The 22,797-nt window shown below is 38.7% G+C and overlaps 2 protein-coding genes across 3 annotated transcripts in view; one reads left to right on the top strand and one right to left on the bottom strand.

Annotated features, from left to right (window-relative positions):
• The window catches only part of SLC25A12 (solute carrier family 25 member 12), a 47,266-nt gene extending 47,052 nt beyond the window's left edge, over positions 1 to 214 (bottom strand). Inside the window, exon 1 of the mRNA XM_071747356.1 lies at positions 74 to 214. Coding sequence (XP_071603457.1) covers positions 74 to 85 — 12 coding nt within the window. The 5' untranslated portion in view covers positions 86 to 214. The remainder of the gene's footprint in view (positions 1 to 73) is intronic.
• Positions 215 to 1,089: 875 nt separating this feature from the next.
• Positions 1,090 to 22,559, top strand: HAT1 (histone acetyltransferase 1). 2 transcript variants are annotated; one of them, XM_071747376.1, is made up of 11 exons: positions 1,090 to 1,655; positions 3,356 to 3,427; positions 5,803 to 5,878; positions 7,642 to 7,762; positions 13,730 to 13,909; positions 14,141 to 14,262; positions 14,763 to 14,867; positions 15,202 to 15,308; positions 17,815 to 17,966; positions 19,307 to 19,423; positions 22,161 to 22,559. In XM_071747376.1, the coding sequence occupies exons 2-11, from the start codon at positions 3,367 to 3,369 to the stop codon at positions 22,326 to 22,328; spliced, it is 1,209 nt and encodes a 402-aa protein (XP_071603477.1). In that variant the 5' UTR covers positions 1,090 to 1,655; positions 3,356 to 3,366; the 3' UTR covers positions 22,329 to 22,559. The 2 variants fall into 2 exon arrangements, with proteins under 2 accessions (XP_071603477.1, XP_071603476.1); XM_071747375.1 differs by lacking the exon at positions 1,090 to 1,655 and adding an exon at positions 1,942 to 2,162.
• Positions 22,560 to 22,797: the final 238 nt, after the last annotated feature.

The following is a 22,797-nucleotide window of genomic DNA, read 5'->3' as shown; positions in this document are numbered from 1 at the left end:
CCCGGCCGCCCTGCGCGGGCAGGCGGGGGTCCGCCCGTTCCTCCTGCCACAAGCGACGGAGTTGGAGAGTCACCTTGACCGCCATGCTGCGCCCGGCCAGAAGGAGGAGGAGCCGCCCGCCGTTACCCACCCGCCGCGCCGCCGCAACAGCCGCCGCCTCAGCGCAGCGCTGTGGTAACGAGCGCCCTGCCCTGCCCTGCCCCGCCCGGCGCGGCCCGGCCCGGCCCTACCCGCTCCTGTCGGCGGGCTCCCCTCAGCGGACGCACCGCTTACCTTTGCCCTTCACGGGCGACAGGAGCGGATCCCAGCCGTGACCCTACCTCCTGCCCGCCGGCTCCGGGCCAGACCCTTCGGCGGGCGCCCGTGGCAGCAGGGGTGCATTCACCGCCTCGCCCACCGCCGGCGATGCCGGTTACCCTCGTTAGTGCGGTGGGGACGGCGTGACACCCACACACCGACAGCACCGGGAGCGTAGCACCTCCACAGCGCATCAGTGAACTTCCTAAAACGCTGCTGAAACTCATTTCTGGTTTGACAGCTGCAGCCGTTCCCTTGAGCATCATCAAATCTGTACCTGTTGGTACCGATGGCTGCTCATAAACTCGTATTCCTGGCAGCACGGCTGCAGAGTGGTAGTAGCCCTATATTTCGAACAAAGAAACAAGCACGAAGTAATCAGTTCTGGCCAGAATTCAGTAGCTTCTTGACAGGCTCTTGTAATACTCACGCAGTAGAGCGTGCTGACTTGCTTTATACCTCAAAATTAAGAACATGTAGGCCACAGCCTCAAGGAGAAATTAAAACAGAACTGACAAATAATCATGTTTTGTCTTGCTCTACCATTTAGGTTGGACATTAGAAAGAATTTCTTTACTGAGAGGGTGATCAGACATTGGAATGGGCTGTCCTGGGAAGTGGTGGATTCTCCGTCCCTGGAGATATTTTAAAAGAGACTGGATGTGGCACTCAGTGCCATGGGCTGGGAACTGCAGCGGGAGTGGATCAAGGGTTGGACTTGATGATCTCTGAGGTCCCTTCCAACCCAGCCAATTCTATGATTCTATGATTTCAACAGCCCAACAAGATCTCTTATTACGTGTCACTGGAAAACAAAAGGACAGCTTCTGTCATACTTCAGATAACAGAGCAATTCAGAAGTACAATATAAGTGCTTACAATGGTACCCGTGAAATGTACATCTCTTAAGTTTAAAACTACGAATTTTCTTTGGAAAGCAGAACTTTTTTTTTGGCTGCACATCAACACAAACTTCTGAAGATTACTTGGGCATTCACACACTTTTTAAGTGCCTCTGTGCCAGCTGACAGCAGCAGTTTTGCTAGAAATCTGCCTATTTTGTATGTATTTGACCATTAAACCAGCTTATTCAGCAGACTGCACACTACTTACACAGACTGCAGACTACTAATGGCACATCAGAAAACAACCCCTTGAAAGAAAATTGCAGTCTTCTCTACAGTCCTTCCAGCAGTGACTTTAGGAAGTGGTTCAGCACACGGCTGAAGGTGTTTTATTACTATAAAGCTCGATTCTCGGCTGCAGTGCAGCAGTGGCGCTAAGCCATGAGAACTGGCTGCGAGGAAGGAGTGGAAGCAGAGGAGGTTTCTTCACACGCTGCAAGGCGGGAAGGGCAGGTGCGTATCTGAGGCCTCTTCAGAGAGTTAACTCCGGGTCGTCCCCGGGCCGGCCCGCACCGCACCGCACCGCACCGCACCGCACCGCTGCCGGAGGGGACGCCGCTCCTGCCGGCGCGTGACCCGCGAGCCCGTGACCCGCGAACCCGTGACCCGCTCCCCGCGCGCACCGCCCCGAGCGCCGCCGGAGCCGCCGCGAGGCCGCGGCGACATGAGCGCTGCGCATGCGCATGCGCGCGGCCGTGCGGAGGCGGTGCCGCCGTGGGTGGGGGCTCGCGGGGGGGGCGGGGCTATGCAAACGAAAGGCGCGCGGAGGCGCTTCCGAAAGGCTCGCGGCGGGAGGGCGTGCGCGCGGGCCCCGCGCCTCGGGCCGTGCGGCTATTGGCTCCCCGCCGCGTGAAGGCGGGCGGAAGCGGAAGTTTCTGCCTGCGCTCATTTCCGGGGGGTGGACGCGCGGGTTGATTCGTTCTGCCCCGGTGACTCGGCCGCCGCGCGCTGCAATGGCGGGTGAGTACCCGGGACCGGACGGGCCGGGCCGGGCCTGGCCTGGGCCTGCGCTGCCCGGACGCGCACCGAGGGCTGACAGTCCCCTTCCCTCCCCCGCTGCCCTGGCCACAGAGGGAGGCGGGGGCTTGGCCCCTTGGGGAAACCGTTCTGGGCGCTGCCTGCGCCTCTCTGTGAGGGGGAGCGGGGCCCCGCCTGCGGCCGATGCCGTTCCCTCAGCCGGGCTCATACGGGCTCGGGCAGGGCCTCCGTACCTCCTGCGCCTGGGAGCGCGGTGGCCGGGGCGTGAGGCAAGGAAGTGGAGCGTGAGCTTGGGGCGGCCCTGGGGGGTCCAGCGGGCGAGGGTGGAGAGCGGTGAGGGCTGAGCGCGGTGACCTCGGGCGTCGGTGGAGAGCAGGGCCGCTGTCCGGCCTCCCCCCCCCTCTGCGGGCATCCTCGGGCTCACCTGTCCCTACGCTTAGCTGTGGTAAACCTCCCGTGCCTGCTGGTCTAGTGAGGGGTGGCAAGATCAGACCTCCGAGCTTATTTTTACTTAAAGGTGACTATTTGAAGGTAGAGAAAGAACTTTCTGCTGAGACTTCTGGAATGATGAAAGGGCTGGATTTTTACAGCGTTAAAAAAAATACCATGATAGGTAAAACATGTCTGCTGTACCGGATTATGATTTGAAAAACAGACTAGGTGTGATTTGTTTGTTACTTTCTTTCACATCTGCTCTGACAGAGAACTGGTAATTGCTGGTGCTATACTTGCCACTGTAGCTCATGAACTCTTGTTTATGACCCAATGCAAACACTTGAAATGCCCCGGAAGAAGTCACTTAGAAAGTTCTTTTGAAGAAATATCAGGTAAACTGAATTCTTAATTTCTACTTGCAGCTTTCAAATGTGTTTTATTGGAACAATTTAGAACACTTGAGGACACTTAAATATTTTTATTGTAGTGCTCCTCTTTCACAGAAACTGAGAGATCTGTAGTCTTCTTTCTAGTGCAAGAACAGTGTTTGGGATAAATATGTATATTCATTTTGCATATCGTAGCATCTTTTGGCTTTTTTTACCTATTTGATCAATATTTTGATGATTTTGTGCTCTGTGGTTTTCCTGGTTTTGAGAACCTTTTTTAAAATACGCTCCTTGATTAATAGTGACACAGAGTGTACATGTTAATGGTTTTTTTTAAATCTTTTTCTTCAGGACTTACTGCTATGGAGAAGAAGCTGGCAGAATACAAGTGTAATACAAATGAAGCAATTCAGCTGAAGTTAGGTAGTGTTATTTTTTATCTGTTGGGTATTTGCTACTGGAATATATTGGTATCATCTTAAACTTTCCAATACTTAAATCCACCCTGGTTTTAATATGCACTCATTGATGTAAATAAGCAAACACAAGAATAGGAGCTCACAGTCTGGCTCTGCTGAAACAACTACAGTTAAAGTACAGCTGTGGAAAGTCAGTCCTGTCTCTGTGTAGAAATGTAATCAACAATTTAAAAATTGGCATCTTACCAGAGTGCAGGAATTGCATCTTTTTTTTATTTGGAGCATTCATTGTGGTCTTTTAGTTTTGCTTTTCTTCTCTAACCCTTATGCTGTGGTGCAGTCCTAAATGTATCTTCATGGTGACCACAGCAACAGAACCAATTTCTCCAGGATATAGACATACAAACATCTAATCCTCTGTCTTTTTAACATCCTTCTTTACTCTTTCTTTGAAGGGAAAAAAATAAAAGCAAGAGGACTGAAATTGTTGTGGTTTCCCCCAACATGTGGGTTACAGAACACATTTTTTATGAAGACTGTTTAAAATTGTTAGAGAAAAAAAATCTCAGTCTTTCAAGCACTGTTTGTTACTCTCCATAGACAATTTGGTGTAGTAGGACACAGAATGCAGACAGAATTATTGGACTCTTGGTGCACTTGCTTAAATCTAAAATTTGCATGCAGCAGTAATAACTTTAAAAGTAAGACAGGTGTCTTATTCTTCATCTTTAGCAATTTGCTCCCTTGAGCAGTGCAAATGCCATATTCATTAAGAAAATAAAAGTATTGATCCTGTTAAACACTTCACAGAACAGATTATCAGTAGTAGTTCTGAATACTTTGGAAGCTAAAATGTCATTATAACAAAAACACTTAATTTTTAAGCCACTGTAAGCAGTATTTATCTCCCTCTTACTATGATTTCAAATAACTATTTTATGAGTAGATCTAACTTTCTTTCACCTTTTTAAAACCATGAATTTCCCACATGGGTATGTATGTTAAAAGTAACCATACACTGTCCTGTTCAGGATACTGATTTCTTCCATGGTGACAGCTCATAATTGCTCTTTGGTTTTTGTTTCTCTTTAATGCTGCTACTTTGCCTGAGGTCTGTTGGTCTCTGAATTTAACTAAAATATGAGCAGGCGTTCTCTTTTGCTTTTGAGAGAGCCAAACTTATCATTTGTCACTTGGACACTCCCTATTTGCATTTTTCTCTTTGAGTAACACCTTTCGAATTGTCAGGAAAAACTTTTTTCTTCATCTCTGTTTTGACTTGAGTAGAGCAGCAATGGAACTGTTCTCTATTCCACAAGCTTTTTAAAAAGTTTTAATAGCACTACTAATTCCTGCAACATTGCATGCAATATTAACTCATTCAACATTAAAAAGGTTTAAAGGTTGTCTTGAGTTACTTGTGGCTTAATGTGGCTGAACTATCACTTCAGTGCCAAAGTTAATCCTTAAGTCTCTTCCAATTTTAGGTAATATTTTAAACTGAAAATACAGAGATGATATTTGGGAATGAAGTTTCTCAGTTTTCAAAAATTTTCCCTAGAAAGTCCTACCTTAATCTCATGATTTCATCCACTAATCATGTATCATTTCATGATGGAAGAGCTCCAGAGCTCCTTTCACAATTGCTGTGTAGCAAGTGCTGCAGCTCCATAAGAATGAATAAAATGCTTGTTTGGTAAGTTACTGAGCTTGCATAGATGCCAATATAGCAGTTATTTTTACTTTACCAGAGAAGAGCTTGTTTATTACTAGACTTTGAGGAAAAGTAGCAAGTCAGGGTGGGAAATAAACCAGTAATTATTTTGGTAATATTGGTATAAGTACCAGTATAGTATTGGTGCAGCTGTTTCGGGTGTGTCACTGCTAATTCTCCAAAATTTTGAGAGACATAAATGCACACAAACATTTGTTTCTGTGCACCACTCTGAAAACCCCTGCAGTGAAGTGTTCCCATCTGCATGAAGAAAAAGAGTGGCAGAGTGAGAAGGCAGCATTGGCAGCATCTTTGGTCTGGCTTTCTCTGGGAGTATCCAGCTGGGTGTGGTCCTCAGTGTTGAAGATGAAGTTAAAGACAGAAACATTCAGGAGATACATGAAATATATGTGCATATACATCTGTGTCAGTTCCTTTTATTCTGCTTAATGATTTTATTTCCTCAGATCAAGATGTCAAGATGTCTGTTGCCCTTGAATGCCAGCCCAATGTAGATAAGTTTGTAATTGAAGTTGTGATTGGCAGAAGAATGCCTGAATATCTAATCTATCTAATCTTGCTTATCTATCTCTAGATAAGCAAATGGAATCTGCTGACTTGGTCAAGGTCATTTTTTTGGGTTTGTTTGGTTGGTTTTTTTTCAGTTCGCTTTCCTGAGGATTTGGAGGATGAGAACACCACATTTAATCCAGAGTACAGCCATCAAGTCTTTGGAGATGAGTAAGTTACCATAGAATACCAAGTTGAAAGGAACCTCAAGGATCATCTAGTCCAAAGGTGCTTGGAAAAAGTTACAGTATCCAGAACCAAATTAGCATACGGTCTGGAAGAGGAAAGTTGCTTGCAAATTGTTTAAAACCAAGAAATCCTGCTGTACCCAGATTTTTTAAATGACACAGCTATACTTCAGTTTTATGACTGTGTGTATAATTATAAAGTTAAAAAGTGGCTTTGGTGCCTAGCTTGTAGAGTTTGAGGCTGTAGTCATTCAATATGATGTTTTTAAGGTAGATTAGCAGGGAATGAAATATCTGACTTTGCAGACAGAATTACTTGGTTAAGTGGGTGTTGCATTTATTACATTTTTCTAAGATTGGGAAAGAATTATCAGTTCTTGTTAATAACATTCGCAGTAAAGTACCAAAAATCCCAATATCAAGCAACAGTGTATCAACTTGTTTTTACTCTTACATGGGACTTTTGGAGGTGCTGGTTTTGGCACACTGGTTTAACTGGCTGTTCCAGGTCACTGAATGTTAACTGTATGGAGTTCAGCATATATATATGTACACTTGTAATCAGTTAGACATGCAGTGATACAGAAGCTATATAAAAGCTCTGTTTCTGTCTTTTTTTCAAGTGTGCTGTCTTTCATTAATACTGGAGGGAAGTTAACTGCTCTGTCCCTGGTCTTAAGGCATCATTTCATATTTTCAGTAGAGGGATACTCAACAATCTGTCCTCAGTTTAAAAAAATCAAAATAAAACCCTCTAAAAAAAATCCATGTACATATATCTGGATTTCTCAAAGTAGTTAAGTTGTTTTAATTTCTGGTTCTTTTGAAAAGCATTTGAAATACTCCAAGTAGGAAGAACTACCTATAATAATTGTGATGGAATTATTACACTAATGCACATCTACTGTATCCATCACTGACCATAATTATGCTTTTAGTAATAAGAGAACCCTCCAACCTGTTAGTATAACTAACAAGGCACTTGCACTTAAAATTTTAAGTTACTAAATGTTTAAATTACTACCATGGAAGAATCTTGGTGAAAAAAACCCCAAAAACTATGCAGTAAAGTGATTTTATTTTAAAAAACATTTACAAAGAAACAGGTTCTGTATTTTTGCAGTTCAGCTTTTTTCTTGAAAAGACATTTTCTACACTTGAAGACACTGTAGTGTTTATGTTTAGGCAATTTATATATTCCAAGTGTAAAAAAAGTCTTTTGTATTACATACATGTTTTTTTTTTACATTTACTTCCTTTTAGTTAGATTGGGTAACTAGAAACTGTCCACCAAACCCAGTTACTGCTATGACTGGTTTTGTATCTGTGTTATACAGTGTACATGGAAGTACTGGATTCCAGATTGGTGTGCAACACTGCAAAGTGAATGTTTTTTATCAATTAATGTAAATAAATAGTAAAGAGTTTAAGACACTGGAAAACAAATGCAGTATTAGCTTGTTCAGATAATCTTTCTTGTGCTGTTATGTTAAGGGCACAGATTGCCTTACTGAGCTCAGGAACATCTTCTCTTTCTCCACTAGAGGAGCAGACTAAGCAGTAGAAATAGTGTAGGGCATTATTCTGCCTAGAAAGTACACATCCTGTTTGATTCCCTTTTCCTATTAAGAAGCTTTCATCCCTGGGGAAGATGATATCAACTTCAAAGCATATTAAATGAAAGCTCTGTGATGAGCATGTTCTGCTGTGCATAGAGTTCCTAATTACTCTTTTTTCCTTCCTCAGTGAAGTTGCTTTTGGCTACAAGGGACTGAAGATCCTCTTGTACTATATTGCTGGTAACCTCTCAACGCTCTTCCGCATCGAATACACGTCTAAAGTTAATGAGAAGTTTGACTGTGTGGAGGTAAAGACACAACCAGACCTTAAAATATTAAGAAGGTTTACCTGGGACAAGAATTCTAGGTTTAGTATTTGCCCACCCAAATGTGGTTTACATAAAGGGAAACAAAGCTTCCTTAGTTGCTAAGTGGAAAAAAGCTTTGAGTTTAATTTGTATGTTTTCCCATTGTTCCTCCTTTGACTGTGGTGCCATCAAAATCGTGTCAAACAGTACAGTCAGACGTGGCCAGTTCCACAAAAAAACCCACAAGTTAGCAAGTCTGTGTTTTCATGTTAACTGTCTCCAAGAGGAGGACTGGCATTGGTGGGTTTTAATATTGGAGAGAATTCACTAAGAAGAAAGAGGAGGTTTCTTCATGAGGTGGGATACTTAACTGTGTCTCAAAATGCGAAACGTGGAAAAAAAGTAACACAGAAGATAGAATTACCTGCAGGATGTTTGTTTTGTTTTTTTCTTTTTGCCTACAGGTTTTCTAAGATTGTAGAAAATACTTGTAGGAAAGCTTTTTTTCTCCTTCTGCCTACATGCTCTCAATATTTTTGCGATAATCCCACAAAAGCTAAACTGATCAGCCTTTCAGCTGACTGAAGAAAGGTGCATGGATCTTAGAAATAGAGCAAAGTACCTTCTTAATGATAGTTTTATTTGTTAAATACTTGTTTAAGTACTGGTACAGTTATTTAGAAAAAGTCTGTTTTCCAGAGTTTTCTTTGATGCATTAAGAAGTGCAAGTTTAACTTAAAGAAAAAATCATGAGTTGGTTCCTTTCCAAAGGGACTATTGCTATGGTTATTGATGAGTCTTCAGAATACATTTTGTAATGGCTGCATATTTGCACTGGCTTCAAATTACTGTCAGAGAGAAGATTTTTTTAAAAAAAACATCTTTGAGTTCAAACTGTATTTTAAGTTCTTAATTTCTAATTAATTGGAATTTATTTAAATATTTTTAAAGGTCTATTGTAAAGGAAAAAAAATTGTAAAGGTTTGCCCTTCCTTGTCATGAAGTTCTGTTAGACTATACTTAGTTCAAGAAGCTTAGCGCCTGGACGTGTCTGAAATACTTTTGAAGCTAGGACAACATATCTTAGGAGTGAAAGGTCACACTCCTCAATCCTTAGAAGGTTTTAAGAAATGAGGAAAAGTACTGTTTGCAGAATAGTAATCATGTTAAAATCAAATAAGCTAATATATTTTTTATATTTTCACCAATATAATTTTTTAATCCTGTCACAACAGAAATCCATGCTATTGCACCTTTTTACAAGGCCAAGCCACTTTTCTGTAGGTATGAGCAAGGCAAACAACTTCTGTCTTGTCCTAAGCACACTCTTCAAGTCTCTGACTGCTCACAGTTCTTGCTTCTTTCAAGCCTGTTTTCTGTCCTGAATTGGTCTTCTAGTTGCTTAAGATACAGAAATGGGACAAAATAAAGAAGTTTCTGTGCGAGGCTTCTGTACACTTTACAGAGGACCTGCAGGCTTTGACTGAATCAGAAGAATGTGGTAGCTTATCCTGTGCTCCCCTTGGTATCACTAACACTGCATCCAAATAGTCTACTCATATGGCTGTGCATAAGCTTCAGTAGGAAAAAATATAAGGTTGTCATAACCTTGTTTTGCGTTTGTGTTTGTTACCACCTTAAGATATGAATGTATTTTCAGAGATTAAAACACAAGCTGTCATTACAGCAGGATGCTAATTTAAATGCATATTAACATTTACTTTTCTGAGTTAACTGTTTGGTTGCTGATCTCGGCTCATTCAGGATGATCATGTAAGATGTGGAGTAGCTGCCATACATGTCATGTAGTCTTTGTGAATAGATGGTGTTTAAGAATGGACAGCAGTTTTTGTCTTTAACATTAATGGTTGCAAGTGAGAAATTTGTTTTGATGCTTCTGGCCAGTCTGTTATCACTTCTACAATTCTGGACGATTTAGTTTTTCTGTTCTACCTCTGTGAGAGTAAGACAATTTATTTACTCCACTACAAAGGATTTATCTGACATTTGATTTAATGCTCTGTAACATTATTTACATGTTAGTATTTTGTATTTGAATACTCACACAAGCCTGTTCAACAGCAGAGTGTTTTATTCTGTGATGCTAAGTTTGGTTCCATTATTGCTAAAGCAGTTGCTACAGTCTCTGCTAGGAACTGACAGAAATCTTGGCCCCAATACCATTCCCCCCCTAAGATGTTTTCAAACATAAAGCAAAAGATAAGTTCCTGAAATGTCAAGAGCCAAAATGCCAGTCATGTTTTTGCATCTTAATATCTCTCTGAAGATGCATCTAAACTATGTTAGTAGGAAAGGCTCAGCAAAGTATGATCATGTCCTGAACCCAAGATGACACTTCATTTCATGAAAAAAGACAGAACTTATCCCTTGGGTGGAGTTCATTGTTTCAGATATCTGGAGAGCTTTCCTCTAGTGTAAATATAAATAGCATTGACCTCCAAATTCCTGCTTTGAGATTTGCAGCTGTTCTAGTATCTCCCTTTTTTTTTTTACATTTTATGATGGGGTGGGAGAAAGTATTTCACTAACTTCTAAAACAGTAAATACATCTATTTATAGAATTGTAGAATAATTTGGGTTGGAAAGAACCTCTTACTTTGTAGTTCATCTAATACATTTGCTTTACATACAAGTAAATGAAAAAGTATAATTCTCATTTTGGGCATACTTTAATACTATTGATCACTGTTGCTTCCCATTGGAAGTAATAAATATAGTTGCTAGAGAAGTTCAGCTTTCAAAGATGTTTCTATAATTATTTTAAGTTGCTTTGAAACAGTATGTACATAGTATACAAATGTTATAACTGCCTGTTAGTACAAGAGTAATCGCTATTTTAAAAATATCCAGAGTGGAATTGCAAAAAAGACACAGCCTTTTGTCCTACTACAAAAGAAGCTTAGTTACAAGCTATACCCAATTCCCCATCATAGAACCATAGAATGGTTTGGGTTGGAAGGGACCTTAAAGATCATGTAGTTCCAACCCACCTGCATGGGCAGGGACACCTCCCACGAGACCACGCTGCTCAAGGCCTCGTGCAACCTGGCCTTGACACTTCCAGGGAGGGGGCAGCCACAACATCCCTGAGCAACCTGTGCCAGTGCCTGACCACTCTCATAGCAAAGAATTTCCTCCTAAATTTCCTTCATTACTTCAGATGATTCTGATTGAGGCAGTACATTGCAGGCAGTAATTCCATGGACTGAATTCATCAACTCTTGCCTGGCTTCATTCAATTTTTTGCACACTTCATTTTAAGTGTCTTTGCCTGTGTTCAGCACTCCTGTGGTAGTCAACTGGATTGTTTTGTTTAACAGAAACTTGTGTCTTTGTGTTCATCCATGCCAGTTGGTAAGATATGGGTGCCTTGCTCTGATAAAAGGGAATCTCTCACCAATATAAAAAAAATACATAAGGGAAGGGCAGTAAACAAGTTTTGGTAACTCTTTGGACTGCAAACATCTCAGGGAAGCGTTTGGAAAATACTTACTAAGTAATTAATGTTTCCATTAAAAAGTATAGGTATTAATGAAACAAATGACCTGTATGCTGTTGATTATTTCAAATTTCCAGTATTCCAGGACTTATTAACTGAAAACTGGATCACTTAAACTTAGGCCATCACTCAACTGAGGATTCTGGGATTTCCACTGTAGGAAGGGGAGATCTTATTAACCCTAAAAGTAACAGAAGAATATATTTTCTTTGATTATGTCACGCTCTGTTTCAAGGGGAGAGAAATTTTGGGAGGAGTAGGTGAAAATCTGCAGTAGTCATATAGAACTAAGAAGGATTATCTTTAGTTGCTAAGCCGCTGTTGTCATGATTTAATTATTTCTATTATTCAATATATTTTTTTCTGTGGTAGCTGCCAGGGATGCATTTGTTTTTCATACTTTCAGCAGGTGAGAGTTTGTCTTCCTTCTTACCACTGATGAGGAAATTTTCAGATGTAAGGGGAGAAAATTTACATACTGACTACACAGTAAGATTATATAAGCAAGCATTAAGTATCTTCCACATAGTCTGAGTTAATTAACTGATGCTTTGAAGTACTGTTTTAATTCTTTCTTATTTTTACATGCCTTTTTCAGATAGAAAATGAAAGTTGCTCTAGATTCTTATAGTTTCCTATAGCTGTGTCAGCAGTGCAGAATTCAGTTCTGTTTAAACAATGCACTTGGACAGTCTGGGAGGGGGGAAAAGCATTTCTAAAATGCATTCCATACAAATACTACTTTATGTAATTCATTGATTCTGAAAAAAAATAGCTGATTTTGTGTAGTGGACTTAAATCAGCAAGTGTTAAGAAAAAGTTTAACTATTGTTGCTTTTAAGAAAAATAGCAAGGGTTCCAATAAATACATCATCTTTGTTTAGAGAATGATATGGATGTAAAGATTGCATGCACTTTAACTGGGTTCTTACACCAAGTATTGTAGAGCTATATTTTAACTGCTTAATTGCTCTCTCTACAAATATAAATATAAATGTTGGTAGTACCAAACCATTAAGAATAAAACTTGTTTGTGCTGAACTACGTCCATCTTTCTCTACACTAAAAATGTAACTGAATGATAAAGTGCTATTCATTTGCAGGTGCATTGCTTCTACTTAAGGGACTATGGTTGAAAGGACAGGAATTAGTAGCATGTTGTATTAGCCTTTTGTAGTGTATTTTGTTCTAAGCATCTTAATTTCCCTGTTTTGAATGCTAAGTAGCAAGGGTCTTGGTTTTGAACTAATACCCATCATGCATGTAAACGGTGTGAAAGAGCTGCTTAGTAAGTTAACACAAAGTGTTCTTGTGTCAGTCCTTGTGGAAATAGATACAATACAAACATTACAGCTGAACTCACGGCAAACTCCATTAAGTAAAAACCTGGATTCATTGTCCAGACGAAAGTTTGAATTGAATGTAAGCTCATTTTGTTGAATGTAATGTCAGGCTTTTAGGGCTTGTATTGAGGAGTACGGTTTTGTTAAGTTGAGACCAATTCATTAAGTTTTATTGCCTGGTGAGAAGCAGTAATACGTTATTGTGAAACTTCATCAAATATTCATGGTTAAAAAGAAGTAGTAAATGTATTCAATCAAGTGGTCTTTTTGGGGTCTGAAAAGGATTATGAAGTCTGCTCAGCTGATAGTCTCTAACTTCGGTTATCTGAAAAGGCTAGTTTTAATATCCAAATTTAATTTTGGTTTTAGAATATTCTTTTTTCCCCAGTATACTAGACTACAGGTCAGATGTCCTGACAGTATCCTAAAGCTATATATTTATTATTTTATATCAAACCTTGTTTTCAAAATGTTCTTGTATTAGAATGTGGGGTGTTGTCTTCTGAGTTTGTAATACGTTTTTCAGCTGATCCCTACAAATGGACATATCAAGCAGAGAGACTTAAGAATGCAAGAGTATATAGTTGTCACTTTCCTATGTGGGACATACCATTTTTTTGCCTTTGTTCCTTTCCCTCCACTTAGTTGTACATCACCTTCGGCCTCTTGTAAGCTTCTTGTTTGGGAACCCAAAGGCTTCCACAAGGCTTGTGTGGAATAATCTTGGGGAATTGCTGGATACTTAGATTCTGAGTATGCCTCACTTTCAGAACCAACAGTCTTGGCTTTTACTTGGACAAATGTAATGATGTCTAAACATAAAAACACTAATGAACTTATCCTGTAATTGTGAGCTTTTTGATACTTTCAGTGGGTGGATAGTGACCCTTCTGGATCTTGTCAGTGCAGCTCCTTTACTTCATAAGAGGTCACTAGTGAAAGATAAGGAAGCTTGGGTTTTGCCTTTTTTTTTTTTTCTTTTTTTGCTTGATTACCATTAGGCAAAAGCATCTCTCTTACATTAATTTCTTGTAGCACAATAGTGACATCAGTGGTGTCTTGTTTTAATCTTTCACTGATCCTGCCCTCTTCTTTCATCCCCAGGCAGATGATGTTGAAAGTAAGATTAGAGAAATAATTCCTCCAGGTTTTTGCACAAATACAGATGACTTTGTGTCTCTGCTGGAGAAGGAGGTCAATTTCAAGCCCTTTGGAATGCTGCTGCACACATATTCTGTTCATAATGAGGAAGCTGGTGAAGATATAACATACCAGATATACAAGGTATGAAAAATAAGTTAAACTGCCGCTTTTGAGCAACAAAATTAACTTTAACTTTGCAGCGTGGCACTTCCAGTACTGTTTCAACTATAATATGTAAATACTACCATTTTACCAGATTATTGATAGTTATAAACACGCCTTTTGGCATTGGAGAATATAATTAGGTTTGCATGTTTTTTCCTCCTACATCTGTGATGGGTTTCACCTGACTTCTCCTGGCTTTTTCCCTAGGCTGACATGACATGTCCAGGCTTTCGAGAATATCATGAAAGGCTTCAGACGTTCTTGATGTGGTTTATTGAAACTGCTAGCTTTATTGATGTAGATGATGAAAGATGGAACTACTTTCTAGTGTAAGTACAGTTCTAAAGCAACAGTGGACCTTATTACCTCCACAAAGCCTGCATTTTAATTGTGGCTGGCCAATTATTGGAGCAGTATAATGATATTTTTCCCAGGAAAGAAAAACCATTGTTTATGAGGCTTGAGTTTTCCTCCATTATGCTTTGGGAAAGCTTGAGAATAGAGCTGAATTAAATGCTGTTGTCCGTTAGAGCCCTGAATGTAGGCTTAAACAGTAAAATGAGCTTTGCCTGTGTTTTCTTTTACTTGCCACCTATTCATCTTTATAATAGGCAAGTGCACTGAAGTGCTGTAAAGAGGCCTGATTTATCCAAGTTGCTGCACACCAATTAAGTGAATTGTACATTCAGAACATAGCAGGTGTACCCATTGGGCCCTCACAGAGTAGCTTGCTGACACTGAAAATTCAGTTGGAGAATGGAAAAGAAAATGGACACTGCATGGGAGCGCGACTGTAATTGACCTGCTTGGCTTTCTGTTTTATCTGCAGATTTGAGAAGTATAATAAGGATGGAGCTACTCTCTTTGCGACCGTAGGCTACATGACAGTCTATAATTACTATGTGTACCCAGACAAAACTCGGCCACGTGTAAGGTAATTGGCGGCGTAACTCGTGCCTTGCCTTTTATTTCAGAAGAGGGAACTGCTGAAGTTCCCAATACTTGTTTATAATGGTGTTGATTTGTTTAAAAAAATCCCCATTATTAGCTGGCTATGCACTGATTTATTTCATTGTTCCCTTCTTGAAGCGGAGGGAATATCAAACAAGTTTTGAATATTTAGCAATTTTAAGACTGTTAAAAATTGTATTCTAAGATTGCACACGTACTTTAGTCTAAAATCAAATACCATTTCGTTTTGAAACTTTTGCATTGTAATGTTTGCAAATGCATGCATTTGATCTGAAAATACATGCCTTTGTCTGTAGCCAGATGCTGATATTGCCACCATTCCAAGGAGAAGGCCATGGTGCTCAGCTGCTTGAAACAGTTCATAGATACTACATGTCTTCTCCTGCTGTACTTGATATAACAGGTTTGTGTTAAATCTTTAACTCAGTTCACCTGCTTAATAAGCAACTTCTTAGCATTTGCAAGTTGGTAGCCTGCAAACTAACTTTCATGTTCATTTGTCAGAATTAAATAGCTTTTTGAAAACTGAGCTTCGGCTCAGTTCAGGATTAACAGTACCCTGGTTTACAGAAGAACTGTATATAATGTGACTCCTTAAATCCTTTACTTAGAGAACAGCACACCAGGAAAATTCAGTCCCTAGCATGAACGGATTACCAGCTAATTAGACATTTTATTGTGAGGTACACAGCTGAGTTTGCCAAGAGATCAAGCTTTGTCAGATACCTTGTTCAACTTACTCCTATTAGCCAGAATTTAAAATTAGACATGACAGACTAAAATAGCATGTTAATATTAGTGTGCAAGCCAAACTTTTAGAGATGGTAAAAATCTGTAGGGAGTTTGTGCTCCAGGAGCATGCTGGCTGAAGGCACCTAAGATATTGGAGGTGTGTGCAGCAAAACCTAAAAATTAAGGAAATGGCAGAGGGGGAAAGGGTGTATGTGCATAAAAAATACAACACTAAAAATGTCTACAAACATGACATCTGTCCTGTGGTTTCAACAATATAGGAAGAAATGTAGTTCAAACATATGACTTGACCATTGACTTCTAGGTGCTGCCTCAGATCTCATCTCAGTTAGAAATACTCCCCCTCCCCCCATTCTAATTAGAATGTCATAGAACACTTGCTTTCATAACACATTGCTGCAAAATAATCCTAGTGACACAATTCACCTCATAATTTTAATCTTCTTCATGAGAACCTAAGGGAGTATAACTTTGTTCATGCAACAGGAAATCATGTACATCATGCATTTACTTCTTTTCATTCTAACAATGCAAAACTTCACATGGCTTTTATAGCTGAGGATAAGCAAAATCTCAGCATGGTAGTACAAAAATCATGCAACATGTTCCTGGCTCAATGCCTTAAATGCAGGGTTGTACTAACAGTAAGTGTGCACTAAAATATATTTTAATTTCTTTATGGAATAAAGAAGGAGAAAGCTTGCAATACTCTACATGGCTCTCAAGTTATGGAAATTAAAGCTTTTACAAAAATACTGTCCTTTTTGAGGCAAAATCAGGATTGACAATCTTGATATGGACAGGATATGTGGTAAAATAGCATCTAAAATTGTGAAGTAAAGCCTTTAACTTTCCTGAAAAGAGGAAAATCTACTTAACCTCTTTGAAGGAGATAATGCTTTAAAAAAAAAAAATCCTTTGGAGGTTTACAACAAATATTTTGTTCTGGTTATAACTTAAAATTCTAACTGACATGTGAAATTAGTGCTGATAGTACTGAATGTACAGAAACTGCCCTGTCTGTCTTTTAACTGAGCAGAAAGGAACGGATTAACTTTTTAGTATACCTTCTCCAATCTTTTTTGCAGAATAAATGCTATAAGATTCGCCATACTACAATGGGCCAATCATGTGCAAGCATTCTCAAAAAAAAAAATTAATTGCTGGTTGTGCAGTGCTGTATATACAGTGCCTAACCATCTGTCCCAGTCCTCCTTCTTGGGAACTTAGTACATTTTGATCATCCTTAAGCTGCAAATTTACAAATTCTCTGTGGACCACTATTTCCAGTGGTCCTTAAAACTAAATTAAAACACAGCAGAGATACAGGCTGTAAAGATATAAATTCCACAATTCTAGTCCACAGCAATCCAGTGTTGGGAGGGAACAGCACCCTGCTGCTTACCTGTAGTAAGCCTGTCTAAGCAATTAAGCAAGAATGAAAAAAATGTCACAATGTTGTAAGCAGTTTTGCTCTGCATAGTTCATGAAGTGGGAGCAAAGTTTCGTATGGGACCATGTTGATGTTCACCAAAGATAGTTTTCAACTTTGTGTTTCCTAAAGGAGCAGTTCAGATAATTACGCTGCCATTTTAAGCAAACTGGAAGTAACTTGAAGTTGTGATTGGCTTTTGATAAGGTCCTTCCAGCCTTTTAATTTTGGATAAGTTTCTCCTTGGGTTGTTGTACCTTTCCCTGTCTTCCTTCCTAACAAAGACTGCAAGTCAATATGTGCCTTTTGGCTAGTTTTGTTGTATACAATAGGATAGTTTCTCCAGGCTTTTTCTTACATAGCATTCTAGTTATTCTACCACCCTGTTAAATACAGAATAGATGGAACATGCAAGGAAGAGTTTATACTTAGAGTAATTTAATTTTCTCAAGGAGTTAAATTGGATTAGATAGGTATATTATCAGTCTCTTAGAAATACTTATATAATACTATACAGTGCTGCATACACAAAATATTAAGGGTTTTTCTGCAAGATCTTATGTCTGTTGTGAGACATAACACTTTGAGAGCAGTACTTACAAGTAAGAACAATTGTTTATGTACTGAAGAATACTGTATCTTTTGTGTAGTTATTTGGAATTACATACCAGAGATAAAGGAAAAAAATGTTGATACTAAGTACCTGCTTTTTTTATCTTTCTAGCTGAAGATCCATCTGAAAACTATGTGAAGCTAAGAGACTTTGTTCTTGTAAAGCTCTGTCAAGATTTGCTTTGCTTTTCCCCAGGAAAGTTAATGCAAGGTTTCAGTCAAGAAATGGTGATGGAAGCTCAGCAAAAACTGAAAATAAATAAGGTATTAAATCATAACAGATGTAGCTGGTCATATTCTTATAAAACTAGTACAATAACCATTTAAGCATAGAGGTAGAGATTTGGAATCTAAGCATTGTTGTTGGTTTTAACAGATTCTTAGTATTTATCTGGAACAAAGATCCTAGCTTCTGTTCATAGAGAAATGGTTTGGGGTTTTTTTTTACCTACTAGCTCTGCTGATGTAATAGATTTTGACATGCTTTCCATTTCTTTAAAGTATATTTATACAAATAACAATATTGGGTTTGGAATGCAGTACACTAAAGTAGCAAACAACTGCTACTAAGGCAGCTCTAAACACTTGGAGAACTAAATAGTTAAGTTGAACATTTAAATTTGCTTGTAATCGCTGCAGTAAGTGATTAAACTCATTAGCAAGTATGGTAGTGAAACAGCAGAGTTGCTTAATTAAAAATGTATTTTAATTCAGTTTAATGGAAACTTGGTTTGAGAGATAGGTGTGAAACCATATTAAAATATGTTCATGGAAATGGTACAGCTTGTGTAAGGAAGCTAAATCTGCAGCCTTTTGTCTGATACCTTAAACCTGAAAAGATGTTAGGTTTGGTTTCCTTTAACAGTACCTAAACATCTGCTACTGTAGCAAACACTTATTTTTGTTCTGCTTCTCAGCAAAGGAATATTTCATCTTAAATTCTGTTTTTTTTATAGATGCAGTAGTTAATAGTAATATAGTAGCAATGTTTTTTGGTTGGTTCTGGTTTTTTGGGGGTTTTTTGTTTGCTTTTTTGTTTGGTTGGGTTTGTTTTGTTTTTCCTTCCCAGATACTATACTAGTAACATCTGGTTCCAAAAGCACTTCAGTTTTTCCATTTACTGATCCTCTCATTTTTTTTCCCTAAAGAGAATACTTTAAATATTTTTGTTTCATTCTTCTATTTAGGACTTGCAGGAGGCCTTGTGAGAAGGACAGTAGGTATATGAGGAACATTCAAATCAGCAAAGTAAATATTGTTTAGTGAAGTATTGATTAATGTCACCATGTCTAACGCTTCACTTCTTTGTACTACATTTTGGCTCTGGCTCCTGGCCTTTGCTCATTTACAGCAGGTCCTTGAAGCACCTCTACAGCTGGTGCAGCACTTGGAGAGATCAGATACTGGCTGCCTGTAAGAAAATGATTTTGAAGGAAAGACAAGACTTTTTTTTTTATCAATTTAACATATGAGACTGGATAAGTTTGACAGAGGCATTGCTCGTGGCTCTGTCTTCTAACTATTTCGGTACTTGTTCACTTTGAGTTCTAGTGAGTGACCTCTTTATTTAGACATGGGTTTTTTTATTCTTCTTTATTTATTAGCAACACACAAGAAGAGTTTATGAAATTCTCCGATTGCGTGCAACAGATATGGGTGATGCAGAGCAGTCCAGAAGCTATCGGTTGGATGTTAAAAGAAGACTGATTGGCCCCTATAAGGTGTATATGACTTTAATATTATTATTTCAAAGCTAATTACACTTGATTTTACTTTCATTTCCATAAATGTAGTTGATGCCAATTATGTTGCCAATCAAATACTATTAGTTATGCAGTGTTCAACTGACATACAGATGCTGAAGAAGAGAACAGACACATATAGCAGTGCTGAAGATCCTGTTTTTGGCTGTTGAATGTTTCCTGCCCAGTTCCAGCAGAAAGTTACTACAAAGCTTATGTTCTATATCTGCAAGAGGCATTATGCCCAACTAGGCTTGAGGAGAAAAAAATGTCAATTTCTTGAAAAGGTTAAAATACCTTATATAGACAAGGAAAAAATTTGGAGAGGTAAATGCTGTAATAAGTTTAGACTGCAGATGATGTACAGTTGAGATTCTTGTTCCACTTGTTAGCTGGGTCTTAACAAAATAGCTTGCTGGAAGTAATTGAGCCATGTCAACTTAGAGCTCTAAGCAAAAGGAATATAAAATTATTTCAGCAGTAAAGTTTCAAGCAAGTACTAAATTTAGTACTAAGTTCTTATTTCCTATTCAGGAGGCTTCTCAGAATCTTCAGTTGCATAAGATGATCCTTTCAGATACATTTTTTAAAAAATCCTAGTTGCTCATGGCATCATTCATCATTTTAAGAGCTAACAGACCACAGATTATTCTAGGTTTATTGATATAGTTTGCACACTCTCTTCAGTTAAGTACTTGCTAAGCAAACTGAAACCCTCTTTCTAAAGTTTCACAAAGTATGAGAAGAACTTTAATTAGCTTACAAGTTTTCCTAAATCAGCACTTACCATCTTACACCAAAACAGCAAAGCTTTGACTGTATTCCTGTTAGACTTAGAGGGGCTGCTACAGAAATGAGAACACAGCACTGTTAAAGACTTGCCTGATCTGCAGATAACACCAAGTCATGCTGAGTGGCAGGACCTCAATCAAAAACTTTCTCTTCTCTTTCATGAGTGTCTTATCTCATTTGCTAAATTTCACTCAGTGTCCACTACAAATAAGACCATGATTTCTCAGCTAACAGGACTGTTAAATGGTTTATATTCATTCACTCAGCACTGAAGTCTTATGGGATAAAACCAAAATTTCCTAAGCAGCTTCAATTCTAGTGTTTCTAGCAGTTGTTTCCACTTCAGTCTTTGCATACAGTAAATGCATTAATAGTTAATGGGGCTTGTATTGCTAGATATGCAATCTTGCTGCTTCAAAATATTGCATTTTTCATTTTTCAGGTATTTCAGTGAGGATTCAAAAGAATCCTTAAAGCAAAAAACACTCTTTACCTGATAAGTTTTGTATTCTGAAATACAACCATCTTGTTCATGGTAGTTCTACCTAGTGAACAGCTTACTCATACACTTCTTTTAAACAATATATCCAATAAGCTTTTGTCATGGTGTGGTTTTCAAAAACTTGTCACAACTGCAGTTAATCTATATATATGTGTGTGTGTGTGTGTGTGTGTGTGTGTGTGTGTGTGTGTGTGTGTGTGTGTATATACATACTTGGAGGAAGGGAAGAAGCAATTTGTAATAAAAGAATGGGGAATATTACTGCATGCTCTAATGTTGGTATCATGTTTTTATATAAAGCACTTAATAGCTTCATTTCTACAGGTGTAGAATAATTTTAAATTGCTACTACCTTAATTGACTAAAAATGGTATTGCATCTTGCAGCTATTTCCTGACTAACAGTAACAGAAGTAAAACTGTATGCAGAAACTCTAGAGGAAAAAACCTGTAATACATCTGTTTCCCTTGGAGTGTTCACAGTAACAAGGAGGCTGTTGCTCAAAATACTGAGATTTTTACTCCACTAGGTTGGAGTAACAGATAGCTGGCTGTATGTTTCTTTCTGTAGAAGTACAACAAATAAAAGAAATATTTGCTATCTTACTGAACAGAGCATCAGGTAGTTCAAAGAGGGTCAGTTTGAAATTTTAGTTTTATAGTGGCTTCTCCATTTCTGAAGAATTCTTATTAGTGGACTGCTACTAGACATGTCTCCTTGATCATGTCTTTGTTCTTCATGTCATCCCTTTTGCTAGTAAATTCCACTGCTGTGCTGCTTTAATGGAAAGTAAGGAACTGAGCAGTTCAGCAACAATGATCAGCTGTATAAAACTGTATCTGAGGAAAGGAAAAAACCACTTCAAAATACTTGTTTTATAAACAAGTAAAAATATCACATGTGAAACAGCAATGGGAGCTTTTCATCTTGCATTACAAATACATTTCTTCGTGTAAATAATTTTATAGCATTTCAGCCCTGCTAATCCCTGGTAACTTTTGAATAATTTGTAACAGTTTGAAATGTTTTTTTTGTGTACAGGAGACAATTTTTGGTAAGTCAAGTATGGGAAAATAGTTGGCTGTGAACAGCCACATAATACAACACCAGTGTGACTAATGTCAGCACAGAACTAAGTCTTCTACAGTCTAGCTTTCCATGCCATACATCTTCAGTAGTAAATTACCTTTAGAACTAACCTGTTTGGTTAAGGAAAGCCTGAAACTATATTTCATTTCACTGGTTCATTTCATAACAGAAGCTGTGAGGCTTTCACAGAAAAGATGCTTGAATCAAACACTGTTACTGTTTTTCTTTGTATTAAGGTCATCTTAAAGACCTAGATACTGAAATTGAATAAATTTAATTAAATCCCATATTATTATTGGTTGTGTTCAAACTACTATTTGTTTGATTGCTTAGAAAAAGCAGAGAGAACTTGCCAAGATGAGAAGGTGTCTAAGACCAGAAGAGCTGACGAATCAGTTGAACCAAATAGACCTAAACATGCAACATGAACAGTTAGAAGAGAGCTTCCAACAACTTGTTTCAGATTACCGAAGAGTCCTAGAACGACTTGCACAAGCTTGAGGATCCTGCCTGTACAGGACACCTGGGAATTTCTATACAGTGTTGTAAAGCACATCCTCAATTGCCACTTAACTGCAAAAAAATCTCATGTGACGTTTTAATCACATTAAAGTTGAATTGTGTTTCTGTGCTTTTTGAATATTTTCTATTTTTGTGTTGTAGATTTTTAAATGTACTTTAGATTTGGGGGCACTTAATTGCTGATTAAACAATGTAGATTCTCAGATATCACTTCAATTGTATGTTGGGTTTTTTCTATCTTTCTGTTTTGCCATAAGACTTAATAGACTTAAGAGCGAGTTAATGCATAAATTAAGCATTATAAATATTGCATCTTAAGCTTTTCCTAACTTGATCCCTCTTGGGCTGTTCTACTTGGATCCTGTTGAACTGTGTAGGGTCTGTGTTCTCCTCAGTTTTGTGTCAGATGAGCAGGTTACAAGGCTGGTTCTGTGGTCTTGCTGGCACT

This window comes from Heliangelus exortis, chromosome 6 (genome assembly GCF_036169615.1).
Source record: "Heliangelus exortis chromosome 6, bHelExo1.hap1, whole genome shotgun sequence".
Lineage (NCBI taxonomy): Eukaryota > Metazoa > Chordata > Aves > Apodiformes > Trochilidae > Heliangelus > Heliangelus exortis.
This window is presented reverse-complemented; position numbering and strand designations above follow the sequence as displayed.

What these genes read in the sequence shown, in the direction of transcription:
- HAT1 (XM_071747375.1), top strand. An exon ending in AGAAGTTTGACTGTGTGGAG is followed by an intron (nt 7,763 to 13,729) that starts GTAAAGACACAA and finishes TTTCATCCCCAG; the next exon opens with GCAGATGATGTTGAAAGTAA. An exon ending in TAACATACCAGATATACAAG is followed by an intron (nt 13,910 to 14,140) that starts GTATGAAAAATA and finishes CTTTTTCCCTAG; the next exon opens with GCTGACATGACATGTCCAGG.